Here is a 24,871-nt window from a genome sequence, read left to right as displayed (position 1 = left end):
TCACTGACAGTTTTTACTCTAGTCTTGCATCCTAAAAATAAATTTAACACCTGTGCAGGAGTGAAACCCTGAAGACTCTGAGCCCTTCATGGTCCACTGTTTGAAGTTTGTATTTATGTGAAAATAATTTCAACTGTTTCTACAGGTAGATTTTGAAGGTTTACAAATATAGCACAGCAGGTGAAGTTAAACACATCAAGACAAAGTGTACAATGGAATAACTGTCATTCAACTGGTTGTACCAAAGTGTTGTAGCTGCCTGATTCTCAGGACATGGAGTCATAATAATATGCCAGCAGTTCTAGTCTTCTTTTTTTCCCCAAGCTTTATTTTCATTTTAAATTGGAAAACAAACAAACAAAAACAAACAAACAAACAAACAAAGCAAAAAAACAAACAGAAAACTCACAACTTGTATCTATGCCTTTCAAGGATAACCTCAGACATCCGAAAACCAAACACAGAAAATACAAGCATAATAATAATAATAATAATAATAATAATAATAATAATAATAATAATAATAATAATAATAATAAAAATAAAAATAATAATAACAGCAAAACAACACTGATAATTACAGATTTTAAAAGCAAACAAACAAACAAAAAAAAAACAAAGAAGAAAAAAAGTGAGCAAAACAGAAAACACATCATGTGAACCCCTCCCACCATCCCCCCACCCCATTACCCCTGTATGGCTTTCAACCTCATCACATTCGTGTATCCAGACAGTCCATATTTACACCTATCTATAGAAACTATCATGCACAGGAATCAACATCCCCCACGATAAAACTGCAGCATTCAGGAAATCGAGTCAGGAGGACCTAACCGGGGATCAAATCAAGGCAAACCCAGGGGGATTTGCGTCATCTCTATGATCTATTAGGTTCAAAGACGGTAGTACTGCCAGGAAGGGGCCCCAAATTTTTTCAAAGGTTCCATATTTCCCTTTTACACTATACAATATCTTCTCAGGTGTGCAGTAGGACGCTAGCTCATTAATCCAGTGTCTCAATGTTGGAGAATTTTCAGATTTCCAATGTAGCAGAATACATTTTTTTCACTGCAGTACTCGCAAGTAAAATAAAATATTTCTTATGATAATTCACATTAATAGAACCTGTGTCACCTAGAATCCATAGTTTTGGGTCCAGTTCGATTTGGATCCCCATTACCCTTGAGATTATTTCAATGGCCCGTCTCCAGAACTCTTCTATCACTGGGCAATTCCACAGCATGTGCAGGAGATCACCATCTGTCACCTTACATCTCAAACATTTGGGGGAATAATTATTATCAATTTGATGCAGCAGTTCTAGTCTTCTGGTTGTAATTTGTTTTTCTTTTTATCACACACAATGTGAGATCAAACTAACTGTTTACTATATGATGAATAGTAAACAGAAATACAGTTATTTAACAACTTTAACTGTACAGTAAAGTTGTGAAATATGATGTGGTGTAAATTTAAAAATTACATGATTATGAAAATAGAAAAAGACAAATCTGGAAAAAATCTGAGGCAATTTGTTTGAGCGGTGGGCAACAGAGCAACTAATCGTCATATCACCGTCTTTGTTTCACATCAAGGCACCACCAGGTGACAAGCTCTACTTCAAAAAGAGCATGACAAGAGTCAAACAAGAAATAAATCCATAAATTAGCAGTTTCTTCTCAAAAAAGCTGACTCAGTTACAGCTTTAAATCAGTGTATCATCATAGTCATGATAAGCCACCCTCTATTAAAGGAAGCATAGGCAGATTAAACAAAATTGGCCCAACAAAAAGATTAATGGTGAAATACTGTTTGCTCAAGGGTTTGCAGTCAGTGGCAGTACACTGTAATAGAAAAGTTCAATTTAATCTGTGTGTTGACACTGATTGTAGTTAAATTAATGTTTAGGTGACAATACCCAATATAGAAGACCAACAATGAGACAAACAACAATTATGACAACACAGATGAAACAACAAACACAGGTTTTGTTGTCCTGAGATGTGAAATTCAAATTAGAGTTGTTGCTTTCCGACAAGACAAAAGTATTGTTTTGGTTGCTCTCTGTGATATTGACCACAGCATCACTTTGTGTGTTGCTTCTTGGTGCTGGCTGACGTCTGTTGTTGTGTTCATGAGAGGAATATTTTTCTGGGATCACAATAAACAACAACAGTCCAAGACAAGCAAGGTGTCCCCACGTGTTTCTTATTTCTAATAACTGGGAATCATTAGCGCTGCTTCTAAAGTGGTCTCTGAGAGACTTCAGTAAATTGATGTTATCATTGTTAATGGAAAACTTTCTGATAGCTCTTAAGAGGTTAGTAGTGACCTGATATGTATGTAGTGGATCATAATCTGTCCCTCGATGTTCAGATGTCTCATAATGCTGTGTGATATAGACTCGGTCTATTCTCTGTGAAGTTTGCCGTTCTACATTCTGCTCCCAGACTCTGATTATGATCCGAGCCCTGTTACCGTCCTCGTGCTCTGATTGGAGATGAGTGACATGATGTGGAAGCTGCAGCGATCCTTGTCGATGGATATTACCAAGACTGTAGTATTGATATCCCCTCGGCAGTGGCTCTAACAGCTGTTCATCGTTGCGATATCGATGTGAACCATAATCATAACCAGTTGGGTCGAAGGTCAGACTTATGTCACCGTTTATGTCAATTTCATTGGCAAACCAGTGGAGCAACCGGAGGCTCTGCTCAGGCACAGACTGGCCAAAGCCTACTGACCTCAGATCAGTGATTGAGTTGAGCGCTCGTCCTACAGCTGACACAGAGGTGAAGGTCAGGAGGAGAGCCACACAGCAGCTCATCATTCTTCCAAACATCTTCATCCTGTAGAGATTTAATAAGTCACTGTTTTTATTGTTCATGCATACTTTATATTCTGACATTCATTAAATGTTTTTTTTTTAACCAAGTGAAGCATCAAATGACTATGTAATGACTGCATAATATGATTAATAGAATATCCATGATTAAGACAGCTTTAAATGTACTCCTAGTTTATAATTTGATAGTCATTCAGCCACACAAACAATGAAAAAGGCTTTACTTGTTTTTCTCCTCTCTGGTTAATACCATCCATTATGGGTTGGAATTGCATTTTAAAATTTTATTTTATTTTTTTTAATTAAAATTTTGTTTTCTTCTATTGAAATCAAAAGTTACTTTTTTAATATTTAATATCAAACAGCTTTAACTTTGTGACATAAAGAGAGAAAATCACACTAATAACTTGTATCTGTAACTTGATTTGATGGCTGAAGCCTCCTGTCAGCTTCAGATAAATAACAGGGAAGGATCGCTCAACACTCAGTTTACAGAGGATTAATTAAACAAAGCAAACTAAATAATTCTTTAACAAAGAAGTGAAGCATATTTTACAGCCATTAGCGAACATCCTTGTATTTCCCCAACTTATCCATTACACTTCTGTCAACCCAGAGTTTTATTTATTTGTTTATGTTGACTAAGTGCAATGTAATCCACTCCATGTTAAACCCACTTCATTGAATCTTAAATACAGAATAATATAGGGTAAAGTAATGTGAGTGAAAATAAGAAAAAATTATTCCACCAGGAAATGAGAGAACTTACCTGTGTAAGTCTGCTGCTGCCATTTGTGTGAAGACAGTTCTAACTCCCTTTATGTTTTGCTTTTCTTGGTAAATGAAACCAAAACAACAAGCTCTGCTAGGTGTGAAGAGGAATGTTGATTATCCAGCTATTTAGATAAGACAATTAAAAAGCAACACCCTCATGGATTTAAGTGTTTCTAGTTTAGCAGTCACGTAAAAGCAGATTATTGATCTTTTTACTAGCAGGTTTATGTCATGGTCCTGAGTCTATGGACTCAGTGGTTTGGTTTGATTGTTATTATCTTTTGTTTCAATTTAATTCTGAGGTTTTGGTTTCTGTGTTCCCTCTGTACTGTGTTAGTATTGTGTCTCTGTGTTGATCTCATTTCCTGTTTTATTTTGACAGCGTCATGTCCTACATTAGTGTGTCTAGTTTTGTTTCCCCTTGTCTCCTTATGTCCAATTAATCCCAGCTGCTCCTTTGCGTATATGAGCTCTGTGTGTTCTCCTGCTTGTTGCTGGTTCGTCTGTGTTGTCTCCCTGCATTTCCTCCGTACGTTTCTCCCTGCTTATCATGCCCCGTGCTGCTCTGCTCTTTGTCTCCTTCAGGTTTGTTACTTTGGTTCTTAGTATTTCCCAGTTTAGGTGTGCTAGTTTTGTTCGTACCATCTCCACCTTTTGTTTGTATGTCACTCGCCTTCATTAAAGTTCACTTGCATGTCAGCCAGTGCCTGCATCTTGGGTCCTAATTCTCACCCTCCACACAGCTTGCCCTGTGAGCCGTGACAGTTTATGTCCAAAATTTGAATATGGGCGTGTCTGCCCGACTTTAGGGTCAGAGACTGCAGTGGAGTAATTCAGCCTTCTATAAATCATGTCAGCATGGTTGAATTAACTGCATTTACCTGCACCAGCTGATCCACCATGTTTGTTTTAACAATTTTCCAGGTGATCACCAGTATAGAAGAGTTTGGAGGACAGATCCTTTGTCCAGTCATCTACATTTAGACAGAAACCCATCACTACAATCCAAGGGTATTGTAGGCCTTAACAAGCTGTTGCACCTGATTAAAAATAAGCATTAGTCAGCAGCACAAGAGCTGTCCATTAAATTAATGTAAAGGATTTTAGAACTCCTTCAACAAAAAAGTCCAGCACAGAACACAACACGACATGTTTGTTGCTCTAAAAATTTGAATCAAGCACAAATTATATAGGAAGGTTATACAAGAGAAACATGCAGGTATAGAAAGCCATCAAAGCGTCAAAGCAATATGGATTGAAAAAGAGAAAATGTACACAAAAATAAGGCAGAAACAGGAACCAATATTGTAACAGAACTGTAAGAAATTAGAATTACAGCAGATTAAGAGCTAAGGAAGAGAAAACAAGGTACCACACTATTCTTCAGCCTCAGAGAGAAAGTAGAGCTCCCTGCTGAATATGACGCAGGGATGAAGATCAGGCATGACTGCTGAGTGTTACATAATTGTTTGTACAAATGCAAGAACTTCATGTCTTAATAGTGACTGACTACATTTATGAACATGAAAGTACTTAAATAACACATCTGGGAACATTTCTAAAAATAAGGCTGTAGTGTAGGCAAAACAGTAGCTGAAACACAGTAGCTATGAGTCAGAAGCCAAAACAGTCCCACATTGATAACTGTGTTATGTCAACATCATAGAATTTTATTACACATATATAAAAGGTGTACAATAATCCAGCAGTCTTATGTCCATTTTTCTTGGGCTGAGAGGCTAGTAAACAAAGCCCTGTTTTTCTGAAATGACTTGACGTGCCTCACTATGTGAGCCGTTGAAAAAGACACGCAAATTAGTTTTTTGTTTGATCAGGATCTGAGCTGATTCTGATGATGATCATTACGAGTTTGCAACTACATGGTAAGAACATTATGGAGCCACCAAAAAATATCTGCAGTTAAGGAGTATTTTGAGATATCTCCCAGTAATAACATACATCTCCTCAAATCAATCACAGAGGATGGTTAGTTGGAGGTGAAAGTGTATATTTTACACAGGGCTCTGTATTATCACAGCAGGACTACTGGTGTACATGGAATGATCAGCAGATGAATAACAAGAGACATGAAGACCTAGTTGCCACCGTGAGGTAGCTGATGAACTGGTGATGAATGGAAGGCTGAGTTGGTCTTAAATGTCATCCTGCTGATTGGCGCTGATGGGTTACAGGTGGAAGATGCAGGTGTGGAACCTTCACGGATGGACACAGCAAAACAGGGACCAAGCTGAAAAACACCAGACACTCATTTGGATCATAACACCTTTAAACATGCACTATGCCTGGTAGGACAGGGGAAAGGCTCTGAAAATCATGAAGTGCCCAGAAATTTGTATAACATTTGGATATGTTCTACAAAACAACTTTGCTTATTGAGACACTGAACGCTTGTACTTTTCAGTTCCTCCTAACATAATATAGAGTAACCCTGATAAATGTTCTCTAGCAGTTTCTGGCCTACAAGTAAAAAATAAAAATGTAAAGAAGTCACCTTGTGTTGTGGCTTTCTTAATTTCTTCTTGGAGTTGTCTATTTTTCTTATATTTTAAAAAACACTCTGGATGGATGAGACTGTTTTACGCATCGGTTTGTGCAACAACGATGGTAAAACCATCGTGTCGCTCCGCCATTCGCTTGTTTATCCTCACACTGTTCACAATAAAAGCACCATATCCTTTTGAGGCATTTCAAAATAAAACATTGAATAACTATAAATGGCGCTAACATTCCGGCCCCTAATTGTTACTGCTGAGGCATAACAATAAAGCGTCATTTAATATCAACACTCAGAATTTAACTGGCTTAACCAAACATTATATGAAACATAAATCATATGTGTTGAACATATATCTGTTACACATGAGGCTGAGATTCAAACTGTTGCCTCCATTTCAAGCAATAAACATAACTTGTCAATAAGCCTCTCTCTTTTGACAAACACACATCTGACAAGTCCATGTGAATCAGGAACTGTTCTCTCAACCTTTCCCATTAACCAGGAACTTCTTGGTGCACTGTCATCGACTGTGAGAACAACATCTCCTGGTCTCAGATTTCTCCTAGTCACTAACCACTTTTGTCTTTCTTGTAGAAGCGGCAAATACTCTTTAGTCCAACACTTCCAGGTATTGCACCTGTCTCCACCTTTTTTTGGCATACAAGTCCTCTCTTTGAAACAATCCAGGTGGCAGTATTGGCTGCCCTTTAAGAAGAAGGTGATTGGATGATGAAGTGCGTAAGTAAGTGTGTCTAAATCATTGGAGTCATTAGACACTCTTGTTATTGGTCTGCCGTTGACAATTGCTTCAACTTCACATAGCAATGTCAGCAAGCATTCATCATCCAGAGGTTGCTGCTTTAGGATCTGGTTAAGAATTCTCCTAACTGAGCGAATTTGCCTCTCCCAGATTCCTCCAAAATGTGACCCTGCTGGGGGGTTAAATATCCAGGTGATGCCCTTTTGCATGAGCATTTCTGAGATTTTTGAATGATTCCATCCCTTGATTGCTTCACACATTTCCTTTTCTGCACCCACAAGACACTTGACCTCGTCTAGCAATAAACCTGAATGCATTTATGCAAGAATCAGTCTCAAGTGAGTGGGCAACTTCTATGTGTATTGCTTTAACAGTAAGACATGTAAACAATACACCATATCGCTTAACTCTGCTACGCCCATGTTTGACCTCAAAAGGTCCAAAATAGTCTATGCCCACATTTGTGAATGGTAGTTTGTCAGGCATCAGGCGATCTTGTGGCAAGTTTGCCATTCTTTGTTCACCAGGTTTTGCAGATGTCCTTCTACATGTTACACACTTTGACAGGATCTTTCTTATTGCTGAATTTGCCTGGGGAATCTAGAATCTTTCTCTCAGCCTGGATAATGTGTAATTCCTTCCTCCATGACCGGTTTCTTGGTGAATGTGTCTCAGAATCAAAGTAGAAACATGAGGATCACTGGATGCTTAACGTCAGCAGGGTAGTGCAGACTCGTGCAACCTACCGCCAACCCTTAAAATTCCATCCTGGACAAAAGGATCCAGCTTCGCAATGTGACTGCTTCTTTTAAGCTTGTCACCTTTATGAAGACTTGCAAGTTCTTCTGCAAAGCCTTGATTTTGACAAAACTCAATCTCAGTTTCTCCTATTGCAACATCTGCATTAGTGAGCAAAGATCCCTTAACACATGATTTGCTGCATTTGACCTGCAACCTTTTCTGATTTCCTTTTGCTGCTTTCACAGCCACTTGCTTGTGACATGAGAAGCTTCCGGTGTGCGCTTAGCCTGCGAAGCAGCTGCTTGAACATGACTATCCAGGAAGATGCCTTTTTTACACGGTGCCAGTCTGAATAGTGATAGATCAGTTTGTTTAGTGGATTTTCATGTATTTCTGTAACATCCACACTCATTACCTCTTTGACTTCGACATCCTCACCATTGACAGAATCCATAAACATGATGTCTTCTCGTGACATTTCCTGCTTTTCCTCAGAAGCTTTTTCAGGTGACCTTTCATTTGCAGGGTGTGTTACACTTGTAGCAAATGTTCATTCTCACATTTGCAGATGACTTTGCTTTATCTTCAGCATCCTTAATGTCACCAGACAAAGGATCTGCAGCTATTTTTGCTCTGTTTATGAATCTGACCAGATCTGAGAACTTTGCTCTCCTTCCACTTGTTTCTTGAATGTCAAAAGCAGAAACTCTCCACATTTCTCTCATTTTGTGTGGCAGTTTAGAGACAATAACTCTGAGGTTTGTGGGGATCTCCATTTCTTGCAGTTGACTGATGTCTTGCATTGCATTGTTACAACCGGCGAGAAACAGTGAATAGCTATGAAGAGCCATCATCTGTTTTGATTTGTGGCCAATCGAATGCTCTGTTCATGTAGGCAGTTGCAATTCTCAGTTCATTACCATAATGACAAAACAGCAACTTCCTTGCCTCACTGTAGCCGTGTTGAGGATTCATGTGTTGACAACTTTTTCTTCTTCTTTTTTTTTTTTGCCTGTCCCGTTTTGACAGACATGACTGGGGGATAGGACAGGGAGAAAGAATGAAAGAAAGAGAGGGAGAGAAAGAAAAACAGAGGGGAGAAGAGACGGTGAGAAAGGGGGGGAGAAAAAAAAAGAAAAACAAACAAAACACCTGGATCACCTGTATGAAGATAGAAAAGAACAGAAGAGAAAACAAACAAAAAAGAGCAACATAATAAATACAACACAATCACAATAAACTAGCTAACAGTAGATAACAGTAGATACTAAATATTACATGTTATTGTGCAGCACGCAAGATCGACAGCGCACAATGTGCTTTGAGGTAGCAGCCAAGAAAGGTGTAGTTTGTGTCTGGGAACACCCGTGTGTACACCTGTGTGGACACCAGTGTGCATCAGCACGCTTGTATTCCAAAGGTTTCTCCATGTAACAATCTGCTAGGGTCCCCCAGGGCATGAAGCAGGTATGAAGGAGATCCAGGCCCCAGACCTCTAGAGGCCCCAGAATACGAGGGCCCAAGGAGGACCACCAGGGGGGCAACCGTGCCACCCTCCTGGGAAGAGCTGAAAAGAGCCCCAAATGTGAGGTCACCCAGCAGCCACGGAGCAGAGGCCAGAGGGGGTTGCAGTGACGTGCCCGCAGGCTCTGCCAGCAGCCAGCTGTGCCAGAGAGGACCGGGCCTCAGGCCCAGAGGCCTGAGGCCTCTGACAACTTCTTACCAAATCTCTTGGTTCACCTCTGGTGAACTGTTCAAGGCAATATAACCTGTCACTGTCGCTGTCAGTTTTGTCATGAATTGTATGGTCAAAGGCTCTTATAAATGGTATGAACTCAAGTGGATCACCACTAAAGATGGGAATGTCTCTTCGAGGCAAATGTGACAGTCTATGTTGTTTGACTAACATCTCAGTGATATCATTTTGTTCCAACATGACTTCACATAGATTCATTGGAATAACACTGGCATCAGTTTTGTGTAAGTCATCTTCTTGTTTTACATTGTGACCATTTACCTTTGACTGCCTATCATGTTCACCGTGCACTTTTGGCTCTTGGAAGCTGAACTGTTGAACAGCTGATTCACACTGTTCCACATCATTTTTACAGCTGTCATATCCACAGTCCTCTAACACTTTTATTTTGGCTGTAGAAGCAGCAATAGCTGTCTCGATCTCAAGCTGTTCTCTTCTTGCCTTTAACTTAAATTCTTCAATGTCCAACGCTTGTCTCTGTTTCAAGGATGCAGCTTGTGCGAGCAGAGCAGCGCGCTCTGCTTCCTCTTTCTGCCGTACAGATGATACCGATGAAACTCTGGACCACCTCGATGAGCGGCTACTGACTGAGCTTCTTCTGACGCTGGTACCTGATTTCTTTGCAGTTGGTCTAGCAGTCACTGACACGCTGTCATGTGGGCTCACGACATCTTGATACTGATGTCTTGTTAGGATGATCCATTTTTCAACTTCAGTCATAAACCCACTGAACTGCTCCTTTTTTTGGATTGAACCAGAGCATCTGGTCCACATTCCTTTCATCTTCCGGCAACAGCGACAGTACATCATCATTTGCCTGTAAGAATTCTTCATGTAGCTTTGAAAAGTTACTTAAATGTTCATCAACAATGTCAAGACTTTCATTCTCTTTCATTAGTCCCCTAATTTTATTCATTTTTGAAGTTAATTGAGACAGCTTGGACCTTCTTGCGTTTATGTGCCGGCCAAGCTGTTCTTCCAAACCTCTTTCAGTATACTTTTGTGCCCTCTTGTGGCCAGTCCCGTTAATGCAGCTCTGTGCCCTGGGCCTGGGACCTTCACCTGCCATCTTTGCTCCTTTTACACATGAAACAAATGATACATGACACAAAACTGAGGCTTTCGTAGTGAATGTCATCTTTCTTAAGAACAAAACACTGTCACTGACTTATTTGTAAGAAGTTGAGTATTGTAATTGTTCAATTTTGGCACGACTTGTAGCTTGGCAGCATGTCATAGTCCAAAACGTTATCCGTGGAAGCTTATTTCTTTTCTTCTTAGATTCTTCATGCACACAGCTCTGTACACTTAACTGACTTGCTGTATCCAACTTTGGACGAGCTCAAATCGATGCAGTCGTCTCGCTCTGGAGCAGGATGGTTTTACTTAATGTAGTGGCTTTCTTAATTTCTTCTTGGAGTTGTCTATTTTTCTTATATCTAAAATAACACTCTGGATGGACAAGAGACTGTTTTATGCATCGGTTTGTGCAACAACGACGGTAAAACCATCATATCGCACCATATCCTTTTGAGGCTTTTCAAAATAAAACATTGAATAACTATACATGGAGCTAACACCTTGGATGTATCTAGCTGCAGACCTTGTTTATTGAGCTGTAAGTAAGGAAGTAAAATAAGTTGATACTATGAGCTGAGCTGCCCTCGCCCATTGTTTTCAATGAAGTAGTATCTCAGGATTGACGATGCGTCAGGTGTCAGCGTGGTAACTACTGTCAATGAAGAGTCTCCTCTGTCCAGAGTCAGGATCAGTATAACATGTATGGTTGTAAGAGCTGAGCGTATAAGCAAAACTGTCAATTTACTAGTTGCCAACATCCCTACTCTCAACCTATGGTCACGAGCTTTGAGTAGTGAGAGAAAGAACGAGACTGCAGAAATAAGCTTTTTGTGAAGGGTGGTTGGCCTCTCCCTTACAAATAGGAAGAGGAGTTCAGTCACTTGAGAGGGGCTCAAAGTCTGACCACAAAAAACGTTGTGTGCTCCTTCCTGCTGCTGGCTGAGGTCTGTTGTGTTTGTGAGAGGAATACTTTTCCTCAGAAACAATAAAGAAAAACAGTCAAAGACAAGAAGGGTCACCTCGTGGTTTTCTGATCTTCCTCAGCTGGAATCATCAGCACTGCTTCCATCAGTCAGCTCATGTCATTTTCTTCCACAGAAAACTCTCTGATATCCTTCAGCAGGTTGGTAGTGAGCTGATATGTATGGATTATACCTCATACTCTGATTTTCATGTCTCATAATGCTGTGTGATGCACATTTGGTCTATTATCAATGCCTCAATTTGCTCCTTGACTGTAATTATAATAAAAGCCTTGTTACTTCTCTTATTGTGTGCCACATATCTTATCTGCTGTTTTTTATTCACTAAGTTGTGAATCATGAAAGTCCTGCAACAAACAGTCCCAGATGGATTTGAATCAAGTCAACTGTTTTGGTTTTAGGTCAGCAGGTCTCCAGGGAATTTGTATTATTGAAAACATTAACTATTATATCAAATACGACTTTTGAGTCAAGACAGTTACGACACATCACAAAATGACCATCACACACATGATCAGAAGGTCGGGGGTTCTAATCCACTGAACGGCTACCCTGAGGTACCCCTGAGCAAGATACCGTCCCTACACACTGCTCCCTGCGTGCCTGCTTAGTGGCTGCCCACTGCTTCACTGAGTGAATGAGTCAAATGGGGAAAAGTAATTTCCCCACGGGGATCAATACAGCATACATTATTATTTAATTATCTGCTATAGAAATTCATCTTTTCCCCCAAAAAACTGATTCTGTTTATTTGCTTTTAAACACTGACAAAATGTTAGTTAGTTTGTTTGTTTGTTGCAATAATATCGTATCATGAGAGACCTATTGTGATGTCGTATTGTGGGGTGTCTGGTGATTCCCACATCTACTTACCAGAGTGTCTTCTAATAAAGAAGGTTAGAAATGAAGCTTTGAAACTTTGAATACTTAGTATTTAGAGAATTCAGTCAGCTCTTATTATGACACCAAAAGGGGGCAGATCTAGAGAAATTTTCTTAGGGTGGCAAATGGAGAAATCAAGTAGGGTGGCAAAATCAAAGCCTTTTTTCTTTTTTTTTACACATATGCAGGTGTTACATTCTGTAATATGCAAGGTTTCAGACGTCACCAGTGATCCCACTCTCCCTGCTTTACAAAGAGCGCAGTCTGCCTTTTCGACTCGCTGTGAATGCCTACTAGTTAAACTGTGTGTGCAAAGCCGAGGTTAGCTGAGTAGGGTTTGTTGTATTGAGTTATTCTTCCTCCCTTCCTCAAGCCTCATTTACTTATCTAAAATGCCCTTTGTGTGTGTATGTGACGTTGCCCAGTGGCTTGCTGTGCGCAGCCCTCATGGTTTTCAGTTATACAATTGGTAATAAAATCCCTGTTTCTGTTAGATTCCTGTGTAAGAGCTGTTACTCTCCCCCTGGCCCCTAGCAGAGCAGGTCGTAACAGTCTAAATGTGCAGAAAGCATTTGTAGAACTTGAACCTAAATGAAAGTAAGAATGAGCCAGCAAAAGAGTCCAGGGTCAGAGATGTAGTAGAGTCTCCAATGTCGAAGCTTACGAATAAATTTTAAATAGAGTGTACGTGTTTTTAATGGCAGTGTTTTCTGGTACGATTTGTTTGGTAATTCAGGTTTTATTTAATCCATTTAATGTTGTTCTATAGTTACCATCATACTATAAAACTTTTGAGATCATTCATATGTAGAAAGATGTGATTGTGTTACAACTCAGCCCTTTTTTTATTGTCATCATTTATCAAACTAAGATATTTTATGGCAGAACTTCAAACACTCCACACGCACCCGATATTGATTGTCTTCCAGCTATCATTTTGATTAAATATTAGTCATACACTGCACAAAAACCCTTTGATAAACTTACTGTAATGCCCACAATGAATCTATGCTTCTTCAATCATCACATCTCTGTGTTTTGAAAGTCCTTTGACAGCTGCAAGGAACAATGTCAGTATTTCTGTCTTCTAGAAATCGTGTCAGCAGGGTTGAATAAACTGGATTTTCCTGCACAAGCTGGTCCCCTGAGTCCATTTGTTTGTTCTAAGAAATCTGTGAGACACAAAGAAAACAATGCAAATGTTGGCATAGACATATTTAAATGAATGTCTACATTAGACCAATGAGTCAAAGTCAATACTTTAGCAGTGAGAGATGCCATAGAGCTTTGTTAAGGACTAAAATAGTTCTTTCTTTTATTATATGAATCCACCTTTAATTGTGCAGCATCACACAATTGTGAGGACGAGTTCGTTTTTCAGGTATTTGCTGTTTGCTTACTTGCTGTTCAAAATCTTCAAAGGGGCCAGAGTCAGGGTGTCACAACGCACGGCCGCTGAAACTGCCAACATAATGTTACAGGATTAAACCTCTTCTAACCGTAAGCTTTACAACATTTCACGTGAAACATCTCCAAGCTGTAAAACTTTACAGTCAATGTAGATCAGGGGTGTCAAACATAAAACCCAGCTAGGACTCCATTATAGCCCACTGGGTTGAAAATATGAAGGACGTGAATTTCTGCCTTTTGCATTTGATAAAGACCTCACCTGCGGGCATCCAAACTACAAAGTAATAAACAAAGTGAATAACTGGAACTTTTCATTCATCACACACTGACAAAATAATAGTTGTGTAAAATCTGAAATGCCCGTGGTGTTGATTCACGATGTGCTCTGGCATCGGCATCGGTTGCTACTGACAACAAGAAATAAAATCAAGAGATTAATTTAGGATGGCACGTGCCACCCCTGAGGGTCCAGCCCTGCTGCCAAGCATTAGGAACCTTCCTAAATAAAACTGAAACTAGTTTGACAAATACAATAGCAACATAACCTTGAATGTTTGTAACTGCAGGCATTGTTTATGGGGCTGTTCAGAGTAAATAAATAATTTGATATTATATGCTGAGCTGCTCTAACCCATGATTCTTGATGAAGTAGTATGTGGGCACCGGTCAGGTGTCAGAAGTGTGCAGATGAAGCCTCATAAAGCCTCATGAAACCTTAAAACTTTCAGTCCAGCTGGTTCAAAGTAAGTTTCATTTCTCGAGGCTTCATCTGACCACGCCCCCTGCTGGTCAAAACCTTTATTGTCATTTCAACCACCTGTGAGGCCTCGTGGCTGTTGAGCTCTATCAATGTCAAAAACCTGTCAGTAAGACTTCACTCAGTGTTTAAATAAATCCAACAGGATATGAGAAGTTTATGTTAAACCTGTTGTGGTGTTTTCAAAAGATGGGACAGTGACTGTGCTCATGAATATTGGGCTGATGGTATTTTCTTTCACATAATGGTGAGGAGGCAGGCGTGCACCAGTATCCCACAGCACAGACACTCGTAGGTGATGTGTTGTGCCCCAGTTAATTGGCACACAATAAATACTTAAAAGTGTATTAATTTTGTTTTATTTAACTTAACAAAAAACCCCAACTTGTGAATGTTTTAGTAGTAACATGTTTCATTATTTACAGGCAGATTACATGTAACATTCAGCTTAAAGTGTTTCCACCCAGGGGAAAACCCTTCTCCTTTCAGCTGGCTCTATAAAAATCAAGCTCCTCTGTCTCACAGACGAAAACCCAACACGAACGCTAACACGCAAATTTATACATGTTCATAAATCACACCAATGCTCAGACCACTTTCTGAACCAGTGAGGTTTCAGACGTCACCAGTGACACCACTGCCCATAAAGAAGAAGAGATGTTAATCCAGCTCCTTTGTCCATCATTCCAACCACTGGCAAACAAGATGGCATCACCACAGAGTCGGATGTTCATCCAGCTCTTTTTCTTTGTAGCAAATAAATTACACACAAATTAATCAAAAGTTTTGTTCAGAATTTTTATTTCAAGACCAAGTAGAGGAAAATATATATAATTTACATGTCTACAAATAAACACCTGCAAACATCTAAATGTGCAAAATGTATTTGTAGACCTTAACAAGCTGTTGAACCTGATTGAACATAAGAATAAGTCAGCAAAACGTCTGTCAGTTAAATTGATGATTCCTTCGACAAGAAAATCCAACACAGGATGTGTCACAAGATGTTTGTTACTCTAATATTTGGGTTGTTTGGGATACATACAGATAGATAGAACATGAAGAAAGCAGCAACATGCATTGAAAATAGAAAATGCGCACAAAAAACAGACAGAAACGGGAGCCAGTGTTGTTACAGAAGTGTAATAAATGAGATTCATGTAGATAAAAAAAACAAAAACAAATGAAGCTAAAAAGGAGAAAACAAGTTCACAAAGTCCTAAAGAGAAACCTTTGTTTCTCTTCTTGTTTTGTTTTGCATCTAAGTCTTTAAGGTTTTCAGTTCAAGCAAGGAAACACCATTTCAAATGTACAATGGAACAACTCCTGTTATTCAACTGGTTGTAACAAAGTGTTGTAGCTGACTGATTCTTAGGACATGGAGTACAAATAATATCCCAGTAGTTCTAGTCTTCTGGTTGTAATTTATTTTTCTTTTTATCACACACAATGTGAGATCAAACTAACTGGGTTTATTTACTATACAATTAATAAACCCTTATTAAGGAAAGTCATGAAATATGAGATGATGTGGTGTGAAATTAAAAAATTTAGCTGATTATTAAAATAGAAATGGGGAAAGTTGGGGAACAAAAAATAAATCCATAAATTAGCAATTTCTCTCGAAAAAGCTGACTCAAACTCAAGCTGACTTAAATCAGGGCGTTATCTGCGTAGTTATGATAAGCCACCCTCTATTAAAGGAAGCATAGACAGAACAAAATTGTCTCAATAAAAACAAACTACATTTTCAACAATCTTATGGATACTTTGAAACCAATAATAAAGACAATAAATATTATAGTGTAAAATATACCAATTTCTCTGTTTTTTCAAGAAGGATTGACAACTTCAGTCTTCAGTGCTGCAGGGAAAATGTCAGGAAAAAGAGTTTAGTGGCTGAGCTTCTGAGGAAAAGAAAAAAGGGAGTGTATCAAGACTGCAGGAGGAAGACTGATGGCGAAACACTGTTTGCTCAAGGGTTTTGCAGTCAGTGGCAGTACACTGTAATAAAATGCTCTATTTAATCTGTGTGTTGACACTGATTGTAGTTAAATTAATATATAAGTGAGTATGCCAGATACAGAAGACCAAAGATGACTGAAACACCAAACACAACACAGAAACACCTAACACAGGTGTTGTCGTCCTGCAAAGTAGAGTTGAAGCTTTCTGGGGAGACAAAAGCATTGTGTTGCCTGCTCTCTGTGATATTGACCACAGTATCACTTAGTGTGTTGCTTCTCTGTGATGGCTGCCATCTGTTGTGTTTGTGAGAGGAATTGCTCTTCTGGATCACAATAAACAACAACAGTCCAAGACAAGCGAGGTCACCCCACGTGTTTCTCATGTCTGATAGCTGGGAGTCATCAGCGCTACTTCTAAAGTGGTCTCTGAGAGACATCAGTAAATTGATGTCATTACTGTCCATGGAAAACTTGCTGATCGCTCTTAAGAGGTCAGCAGTGATCTCATATGTATATTGTGGATCATAATCTGTCCCTCGATGTTCAGATGTACCATAATGCTGTGTGATATAGACTCGGTCTATTCTCTGTGAAGTTCGCCGTCCCACATTCTGCGCCCAGACTCCTATTATGATCCGAGCCCTGTTGCTGTACTCGTGCTCTGATTGGAAGACATGATGTGGAAGTCGCAACGATCCATGTTGATGGATATTACCAAGACTGTAGTACTGATATCCCCACGGCGGTGGCTCTAACAGCTGTTCATTGTTGCGATAATGATGTGAGCCATAATCAAAACTATTTGGGTCAAAGATCAGACTTATATCACCGTTTATGTCAATGTCAATTTCATTGGCAAACCAGTGGAGCAACCGGAGGCTCTGCTCAGGCACAGACTGGCCAAAGCCTACTGACCTCAGATCAGTGATTGAGTTGAGCTTTCGTCTTACAGCTGACACAGAGGTGAAGGTCAGGAGGAGAGCCACACAGCAGCTCATCATTCTTCCAAACATCTTCATCCTGGAGAGATTTAAGAAGTCACTGTTTTTATTATTCATGCATACTTTATATTCTGACATTCATTACATGATTTTTTTTGACCAAGTGAAGCATCAAATGATTATGTGATGACTGCATATTGTGATTAATAGAATATTAATTATTAAGACAGCTTTAACTGTCCGTCCGTCCGTCCATGTATATACAGTGGGATGCAAAAGTTTGGAGAACCTTGTTAACCCTCTCAGGCTCAAATTAGGTTTTTTGTTGCTAATGCACAACCAAGTCCCGCAGTGGTACTTCTGAGTAAAAAAACCTCATAAAATATGTATGTGGGGTAATCAGGTTGTTAGTTTTTAACTGTTGCAAATCAGCAACGTCTGCCTTGAGAGGGTTAATAGTCATTATTTTCCTGTATAAATCGTTGGTTGTTACAATAAAAAATGTCAGTTAAATATGTCATATAGGAGACACACACAGTGATATTTGAGAAGTGAAATGAAGTTTATTGGATTTACAGAAAGTGTGCAGTAATTGTTTAAACAAAATCAGGCAGGTGCATAAATTTGGGCACTGTTGTTATTTTATTGATTCCAAAACTTTTAGAACTAATTATTGGAACTCAAATTGGCTTGGTAAGCTCAGTGACCCCTGACCTACATACACAGGTGAATCCAATAATGAGAAAGAGTATTTAAGGGGGTCAGTTGTAAGTTTCCCTCCTCTTTTAATTTTCTCTGAAGAGTAGCAACATGGGGGTCTCAAAACTACTCTCAAATGACCTGAAGACAAAGATTGTTCACCGTCATGGTTTAGGGGAAGGACACAGAAAGCTGTATCAGAGATTTAAGCATTATCTTGCAGCAGATGGAGTCACTGTGCATCGTTCAACCATTCGGCGCACTTTACACAAGGAGATGCTGTTTGCGAAAGTGATGCAGAGGAAGCCTTTTCTTCGCCCACAGCACATTTGGACAAGCCAGCTTCATTCTGGAATAAGGTGCTGTGGACTGATGAAACTAAAATTGAGCTATTTGGGCATAACAAGGGGCGTTACGCATGGAGGAAAAAGCATACAGCATTCCAAGAAAAACTCCTGCTACCTACAGTAAAATATGGTGGTGGTTCCATCATGCTGTGGGGCTGTGTGGCCAGTGCAGGGACTGGGAATCTTGTCAAAGTTGAGGGACACATGGATTCCACTCAGTAGCAGCAGATTCTGGAGACCAATGTCCAGGAATCAGTGACAAAGCTGAAGCTGCGCCAGGGCTGGATCTTTCAACAAGACAACGACCGGAAACACTCAAACTCCACCAAGGCATTCATGCAGAGGAACAAGTACAACGTTCTGGAACGGCCATCTCAGTCCCTAGACCTGAATATTATTGAAATCTGTGGTGTGAGTTAAAGAGAGCTGTCCATGCCCGGAAGCCATCAAACCTGAATGAACTAGAGATGTTTTGTAAAGAGGAATGGTCCAAAATACCGTCAACCACAATCCAGACTCTCACTGGAACCTACAGGAAGCGTTTAGAGGTTGTAATTTCTGCAAAAGGCAGATCTATTAAATATTGATTTAATTTCTTTTGTTTGATGCCCAAATTTATGCACCTGCCTGATTTTGTTTAAACAATTATTGCACACTTTCTGTAAATCCAATCAACTTCATCTATCTATTTATCTATAATATATATGTATATGTGTGTGCCTGTATGTATGTATGTATACAGTGTATAAACATACTTTTGCACCAACACACATGTATACACGTCACTGTTATGAAAATAGTGGGTGAGAACTAGACTTGTAGTCAAGACCGTCTAAACCAGCGGTCCCCAACCCCCGAGCCTCGGACCGGTACCGGTCCGTGAGTCGTTTGGTACCGGGCCGCGAGAGTTGAGGCTCAGGTGTGAAATGTATAGTTTTCAGGGTTTTTATCGGTTTTCAACGTTATTTTGTTATCGTTTTTATCGTTTACTCGGTTTTCCTTGGTCTTTTCACGTGTGCTATGAATAAATGTTCTTTTTTTCAGTACCGGTACTAGTTTTATTTTGTTGTATTTATCCGCGACACCTTAAAGGCCGGTCCGTGAAAATATTGTCGGGCATAAACCGGTCCGTGGCGCAAAAAAGGTTGGGGACCGCTGGCCTAAACCAAGACCAAGACGAGGACAAGTCATGACCAAGACAAAGTCAAGACTGAGACCCAGACAAAAAAAGTCTTTAAACTGCACCCAGATGCTGCTTTGTTTACAGGTGTCAGGCATATTTATGTGTTTTTGCGATGCACTCGCACAGCCCTCCTCACCGCTGTCTACTGTCTCACTCACTTACTGAGAGGACAGCTCCACTCGACTGCCGCGTCTCTCTCTCTCTTTTTTTTTCTTTTCTGTATTTCCTTTCCAGGGCCTTTTTTTTTTAACTTTAACTTTATTGAAATTATAAAGCGAACAGTCAGTCATTCCAGTTCAGTTTGTACAGTAGACATACAAGGCAAATAAGAGTAACAATATACAGTACAATGAAATAAGAAGGATAAATAAATGAAAAAAAAAGGGGGGGGGGGGGGGGGGGATGTGACAGACTTCATAACAACATTGTACTTGAAAGTTGTGACAGCTCATTCGTTAAACATTTCTGAATGAATTTCAATCAATGATAAACCTTTTTTATTGGAAGTTAATTTAAGAGAGTTTAAGTAATATTCAATTTAAATCAAAAACAAATTAAATGATGGGGTTGAGCTTTGAAATTTACATTTGTGTATATGGAATTTCCCTAATAAGATAGAAAAATTGACAATGGCACATATTTTTTTTCTTTAGTTTCAAAATAAGTGATAATGTTCTTCCCTTCAATTTTGATTTCGTATGTTGTCTTGCACAGTATATAATTTTCAAGCTCTCTCCAAAATGTAGCACTATATGAACAGCCATAAAACAAATGAGTAACACTTTCAAGTTCAGTTTTACAAAAGGTACATTTTCTATCAATGTCACAGAATCTTGAAATGTACGTGTTGGATGGATATATGTTATGTAATATTTTCAAATGTAATTCTCTAACTTTGTTTGTAATACAAAATCTAAAAGGAACAAGCCACGCTTTATCCCAGTTGATATTATCAAAAATAGCATTCCAAAAAAACTTCCCTCTTGGAGTTATTTTCTTCGCATTATACAAACATTCTCTAATATGTTTATTGGTGCATTTCTTGCTTAAGAAATCAATACCATTTATATAAAGAGTGTTAACGGATGCATGTGGTGTGTTCTGTGTTTTGTAGCTTTTCATCAACTCAGTCAGTCCGCTGGGAACGGACTTTATTACAGAGCTAAAATCTTTAAATTTGATAGGGAATGTTTTTCTGTAATAAAGTCATTGTAACTAAGTAGCTGGCCTTCAGAGTCAAATAAGTCTTTTAAATATATTATATTTTTATCAATCCAATTCTGCAAATATAGTGATTTGTTCCTCTTAGTAATACATTCGTTATTCCAGATAATAGATCTATGTGGAGAAAAGTTATGTGAATAACATAATTTCCAAGCCAACAATGCCTGTTGATAAAATGCAGACATTTTAACTGGTAACTTTGATATACTATAATTACAAGACAATAGGAACTGTAAACCTCCAACATTTCTAAAAATGTTATGTGGAATGAAATGCCATAATGATCCAGGAGATTTTAAGCATTCTTTTAGCCATTTCACCTTAAATGTATAGTTCAGGTCCATGAAGTCCAGAAGGCCAAAACCACTTTTATCTTTAGGTCCACAAAGCAATGATTTTTTTAGATGATGGTGCTTATTCTTCCATACAAAGTTAACAAATAAGTTATTAACATTTTTACATGTGGAATCATACACATTAAGGGAAAGGGCTGGATACACAAATCTGGAAACACCTTCAGCTTTAGTCAAAAGGATTCTACCAAAAATTGATAGGTCTCTTTGGAGCCATAAGTTCAATATAGTTTTAGTTTTTTCCATCCTGGGAGAGAAGTTGAGTTGTTGACGCTCCGTGTCATTCTTACAGACATGAATACCAAGGTATCTAACACAGTTTTTGACAGGAATATTGTATAAGGATTTGACATTTGATTGGTACAAACATAAAATTTCACATTTAGATTTATTTATTAGTTTTAATCCAGAGGCAGTTGAGAGCTCGTCTACTAATGTGATAGCATTTTCAATCTGATCTTTGTTTTTTAAGAATAAAACAGTGTCATCTGCTAGTTGAGTCACTCTGATTTCTTTACCAAAAACAGATAAAGCTTTAATTACTGGGCTATTTAAAATGTGTAATGAAAGTAGTTCAGCCACAATCAAAAATAAAAAGGGTGAAATTGGGCAACCCTGGCGAACAGATCTCATGACTGGAAATCTTTTAGTAGTATTTGGATATAGTATAACACAACTGTCAATATTTTTATAAAACATTTCGATAGTTGACACAAAGTTTGGACCAAAACCAAAGGTTTTGAGTGCTTTAAATAAGAAATAATGTTCTACCGTATCGAAAGCTTTATAAAAATCAAGAAACACAATAAGGGAATCATCATCTATATTGTCAGAGTAGTCTAATAGGTCAAAAATAAGCCTTATGTTTGAACTGATATGGCGGTTGGTCATAAATCCAGTTTGCGTTTCAGCTATGATCTCATCAAGATTTTTCTTTAATCTTTTGGCATAGACCAATGAGATAATCTTATAATCTATGTTCAAAAGCGTGATAGGTCTCCAATTTTCTATAACAAGAAGATCTTTATCAGGTTTAGGAATTAAAGTTATAATACCCTGTTTCATGCTTGTGGACATTTCTTTTCCATCAAGGCATTCCTTAAACAATTCTAATAAAGGATCAACAATGATATCCCAGAACGGTAAATAAAATTCCACTGACAAACCATCATTACCTGGAGATTTGCCCTTTTTCATTGTTCGAATTGCCTCTGAAATTTCTGATTTTGTTATGGGACGTTCACAATTAGTTTTAAAGTTTTCTGAGATAGTTGGTGCAAAATTTTTAACTGACTCGATAAATCTATCACAATCATTGATATTACAATTTGATTTGTATATATCTTTGTAGAATGAACCAACATGTTTTGAGATATCTAAATAATTAGTGGTTATGTTATTATCAATCTTAAGAGCAGATATATTGTTTCTTCTTTGGTTTCGTTTCTCAAGGGCAAAAAAGTAACTAGAATTTCTTTCACCTAGTTCTAGCCATTTTGCTTTGGACCTTATAAAAGCCCCTTTAGCCATGTTAATATACGCATTATCTATTTCTTCCTTTAGTCTTTTCAATTTAATTTCTTCATCATCTGATAGAGCATCTTTCTTCATTAATATGTTTAATTCATTCATAATACTGATTTCTTTAGTGTCATTTCTTTTTTTAATTTCTTTGCTTCGCCTTATTGCCGCTTCCCTTACCTTGAATTTGAAAAATTCCCATTTTAGTGTGTGATTCATATTGGTATCCCCGAATATCTGTTCTGCCGTTTTTTCCACTATACTACAAAATGTATCATCATTCAATAAATTATTATTTAGCTTCCAAAAACCACGTAGTTTACTTTGACTTTGTTTATTGCCAACTAAGTGAATTGTGATCAATTTGTGATCAGTTAATGGAGCAAAATCATGAGAAGATTCTGAAACAAAATGTAAACATGAAGAAGATATTAACCACAAATCAATTCTGGATTGTAGAGATCTATTTGCATTGCTCCAGGTAAACTCTTTTGTATCAGAGTTGAAGAATCTCCATACATCTATAACTGCAAGTTGTTCACAGAAAAATGCAGTGCTTTTAAATTTTGAGTGTTGAGATGTTCTTATTGGTACTCTATCTATAAGATCGTCCGGAGCATCATTATAATCTCCTTCAAGAATCATGTGGGCTCCCTTATATTTTGATTTAAAAAAAATCAGGTTTCTCAGATAATTGTATGCACATAGATTTGGCCTGAGTTGTGTTGTTATGACTGTATAAATTACAGACTATAAAGAAGGTGTTGTCCAATTTGAAAACCAGAATAATCCATCTGCCTTCACCTGAAGACTGCGGCGTCTCTCACCCTCTCTGTTTTTCACATAATGATATTATCCTATATCCTCGCATGTGATTGGCCACAATATGGAGGGATTGGAGCATAGCAGAGCCACTGTTTGTACTAATTACAAATTATTTGAATGTATTTAACTTTTTATATTACACCCCCTGGCATATGTTAATTTATGTCTCGAACTCCTGTTAGCTTCGAGCTGGTGGGTAACAGACGTCTCCGAAAACGTCGGAGCACTTTTGCAAATATGTGATGTCTTGATAAACCGATCAGATATTTGATTTTTTACACGGCTACATTCACGCCTGAAAATATCTTAAAAGTTTATCTCGCAAAAGTTCATCTTACTTTTTTCCCTCCCATGTCCCTTGCGGGGCTCCGTAGAAATCTCCTCTGTCATAAACTCCAGCGACTTAATATCATCGCCTTCCTCAGCTATCGGTCCTTTCTTCGGCCCATATTTAGAGACGCGCTCGTAGCGTTACCCCGATGACCCGTTAGCAAGTTTGCCACTAGCGTCCTTAATCCAAAATATCCCAGGGAGCGATGATTTAAATTAAGCAGTGTTAACCGAGGTTGTTACTGGTAGTCCAGTGGCTCCGGACCGAAATCAAAACTGAAATCAAAACGCTGAAAACAGAAAAACTAGTCCAGTAGCGAAAGCAGTGCGTGCGGCACGACAACAAACAGGTGTCATGATACACACCTCTCCCTGTGCCAGAAAGTGAAACTATGACATTTTTCTAAACTGTAATAATACTACAGACTTATAGATAATTTTTCATGTGAATGAGTATGCTGGTAATTTAAGAGAAGGCGGTCTAAGTGAAGTGTAATCCACTTCATGTTAAACCCACTTCATTGTATCTTTAAATATAGAATAAATTCTGCATTAGGGCAAAATCATGTGAGTGAAAGTAAGTGAAAAGGAATCCATGAGGAAATGAGAGAACTTACCTTTGTAAGTCTGCTGTTGTTTGTGTGAGGACAGTCGTAGCTCCCTTTAAGTTTTGCTTTCCTGGTAAATGAAACCAGAGCAATAAGCTCCGCTAGTCGCGGAGATGAAGGTTGACAATCCAGATATTTAGATGAGGCTATTAAAGAGCAACGCCATCATGGATTTAAGGGTTTCTAGTTTAGCAGTCACGTGAAAGAAAATTATTGATCATTTTATGAGCAAGTTTATGCCCAAAGTTTGAATATGGGCGTGTCTGCCCCACTGTAGGGTGAGAGGTTGCAGTAGTGTCTGTAATATAGGAGCTGGTTACAAATGAATTTCAAATAGTGTACACATTTATTCAGTGGCAGTGTTTTC

At 38.5% G+C, this 24,871-nt stretch overlaps 2 protein-coding genes across 2 annotated transcripts; both read right to left on the bottom strand.

The window, feature by feature from the left end:
• Positions 1-1,891: 1,891 nt before the first annotated feature.
• LOC146388713 (uncharacterized) lies at positions 1,892-2,848 on the bottom strand. Its single transcript, XM_084924783.1, has one exon. The coding sequence runs from the start codon at positions 2,846-2,848 to the stop codon at positions 1,898-1,900; it is 951 nt and encodes a 316-aa protein (XP_084780909.1). The 3' UTR covers positions 1,892-1,897.
• Positions 2,849-15,301: 12,453 nt separating this feature from the next.
• Positions 15,302-24,871, bottom strand: LOC146388712 (uncharacterized). Its single transcript, XM_084926178.1, has 2 exons — positions 24,514-24,871; positions 15,302-17,493 (listed from the first exon to the last, which is right to left on the bottom strand). The coding sequence occupies exon 2, from the start codon at positions 17,490-17,492 to the stop codon at positions 16,563-16,565; it is 930 nt and encodes a 309-aa protein (XP_084782304.1). The 5' UTR covers position 17,493; positions 24,514-24,871; the 3' UTR covers positions 15,302-16,562.

Source organism: Perissodus microlepis, chromosome 4, assembly GCF_051167445.1.
Source record: "Perissodus microlepis isolate ML-2025 ecotype Zambia chromosome 4, ASM5116744v1, whole genome shotgun sequence".
In the NCBI taxonomy this organism is placed as follows: domain Eukaryota; kingdom Metazoa; phylum Chordata; class Actinopteri; order Cichliformes; family Cichlidae; genus Perissodus; species Perissodus microlepis.
This window is presented reverse-complemented; position numbering and strand designations above follow the sequence as displayed.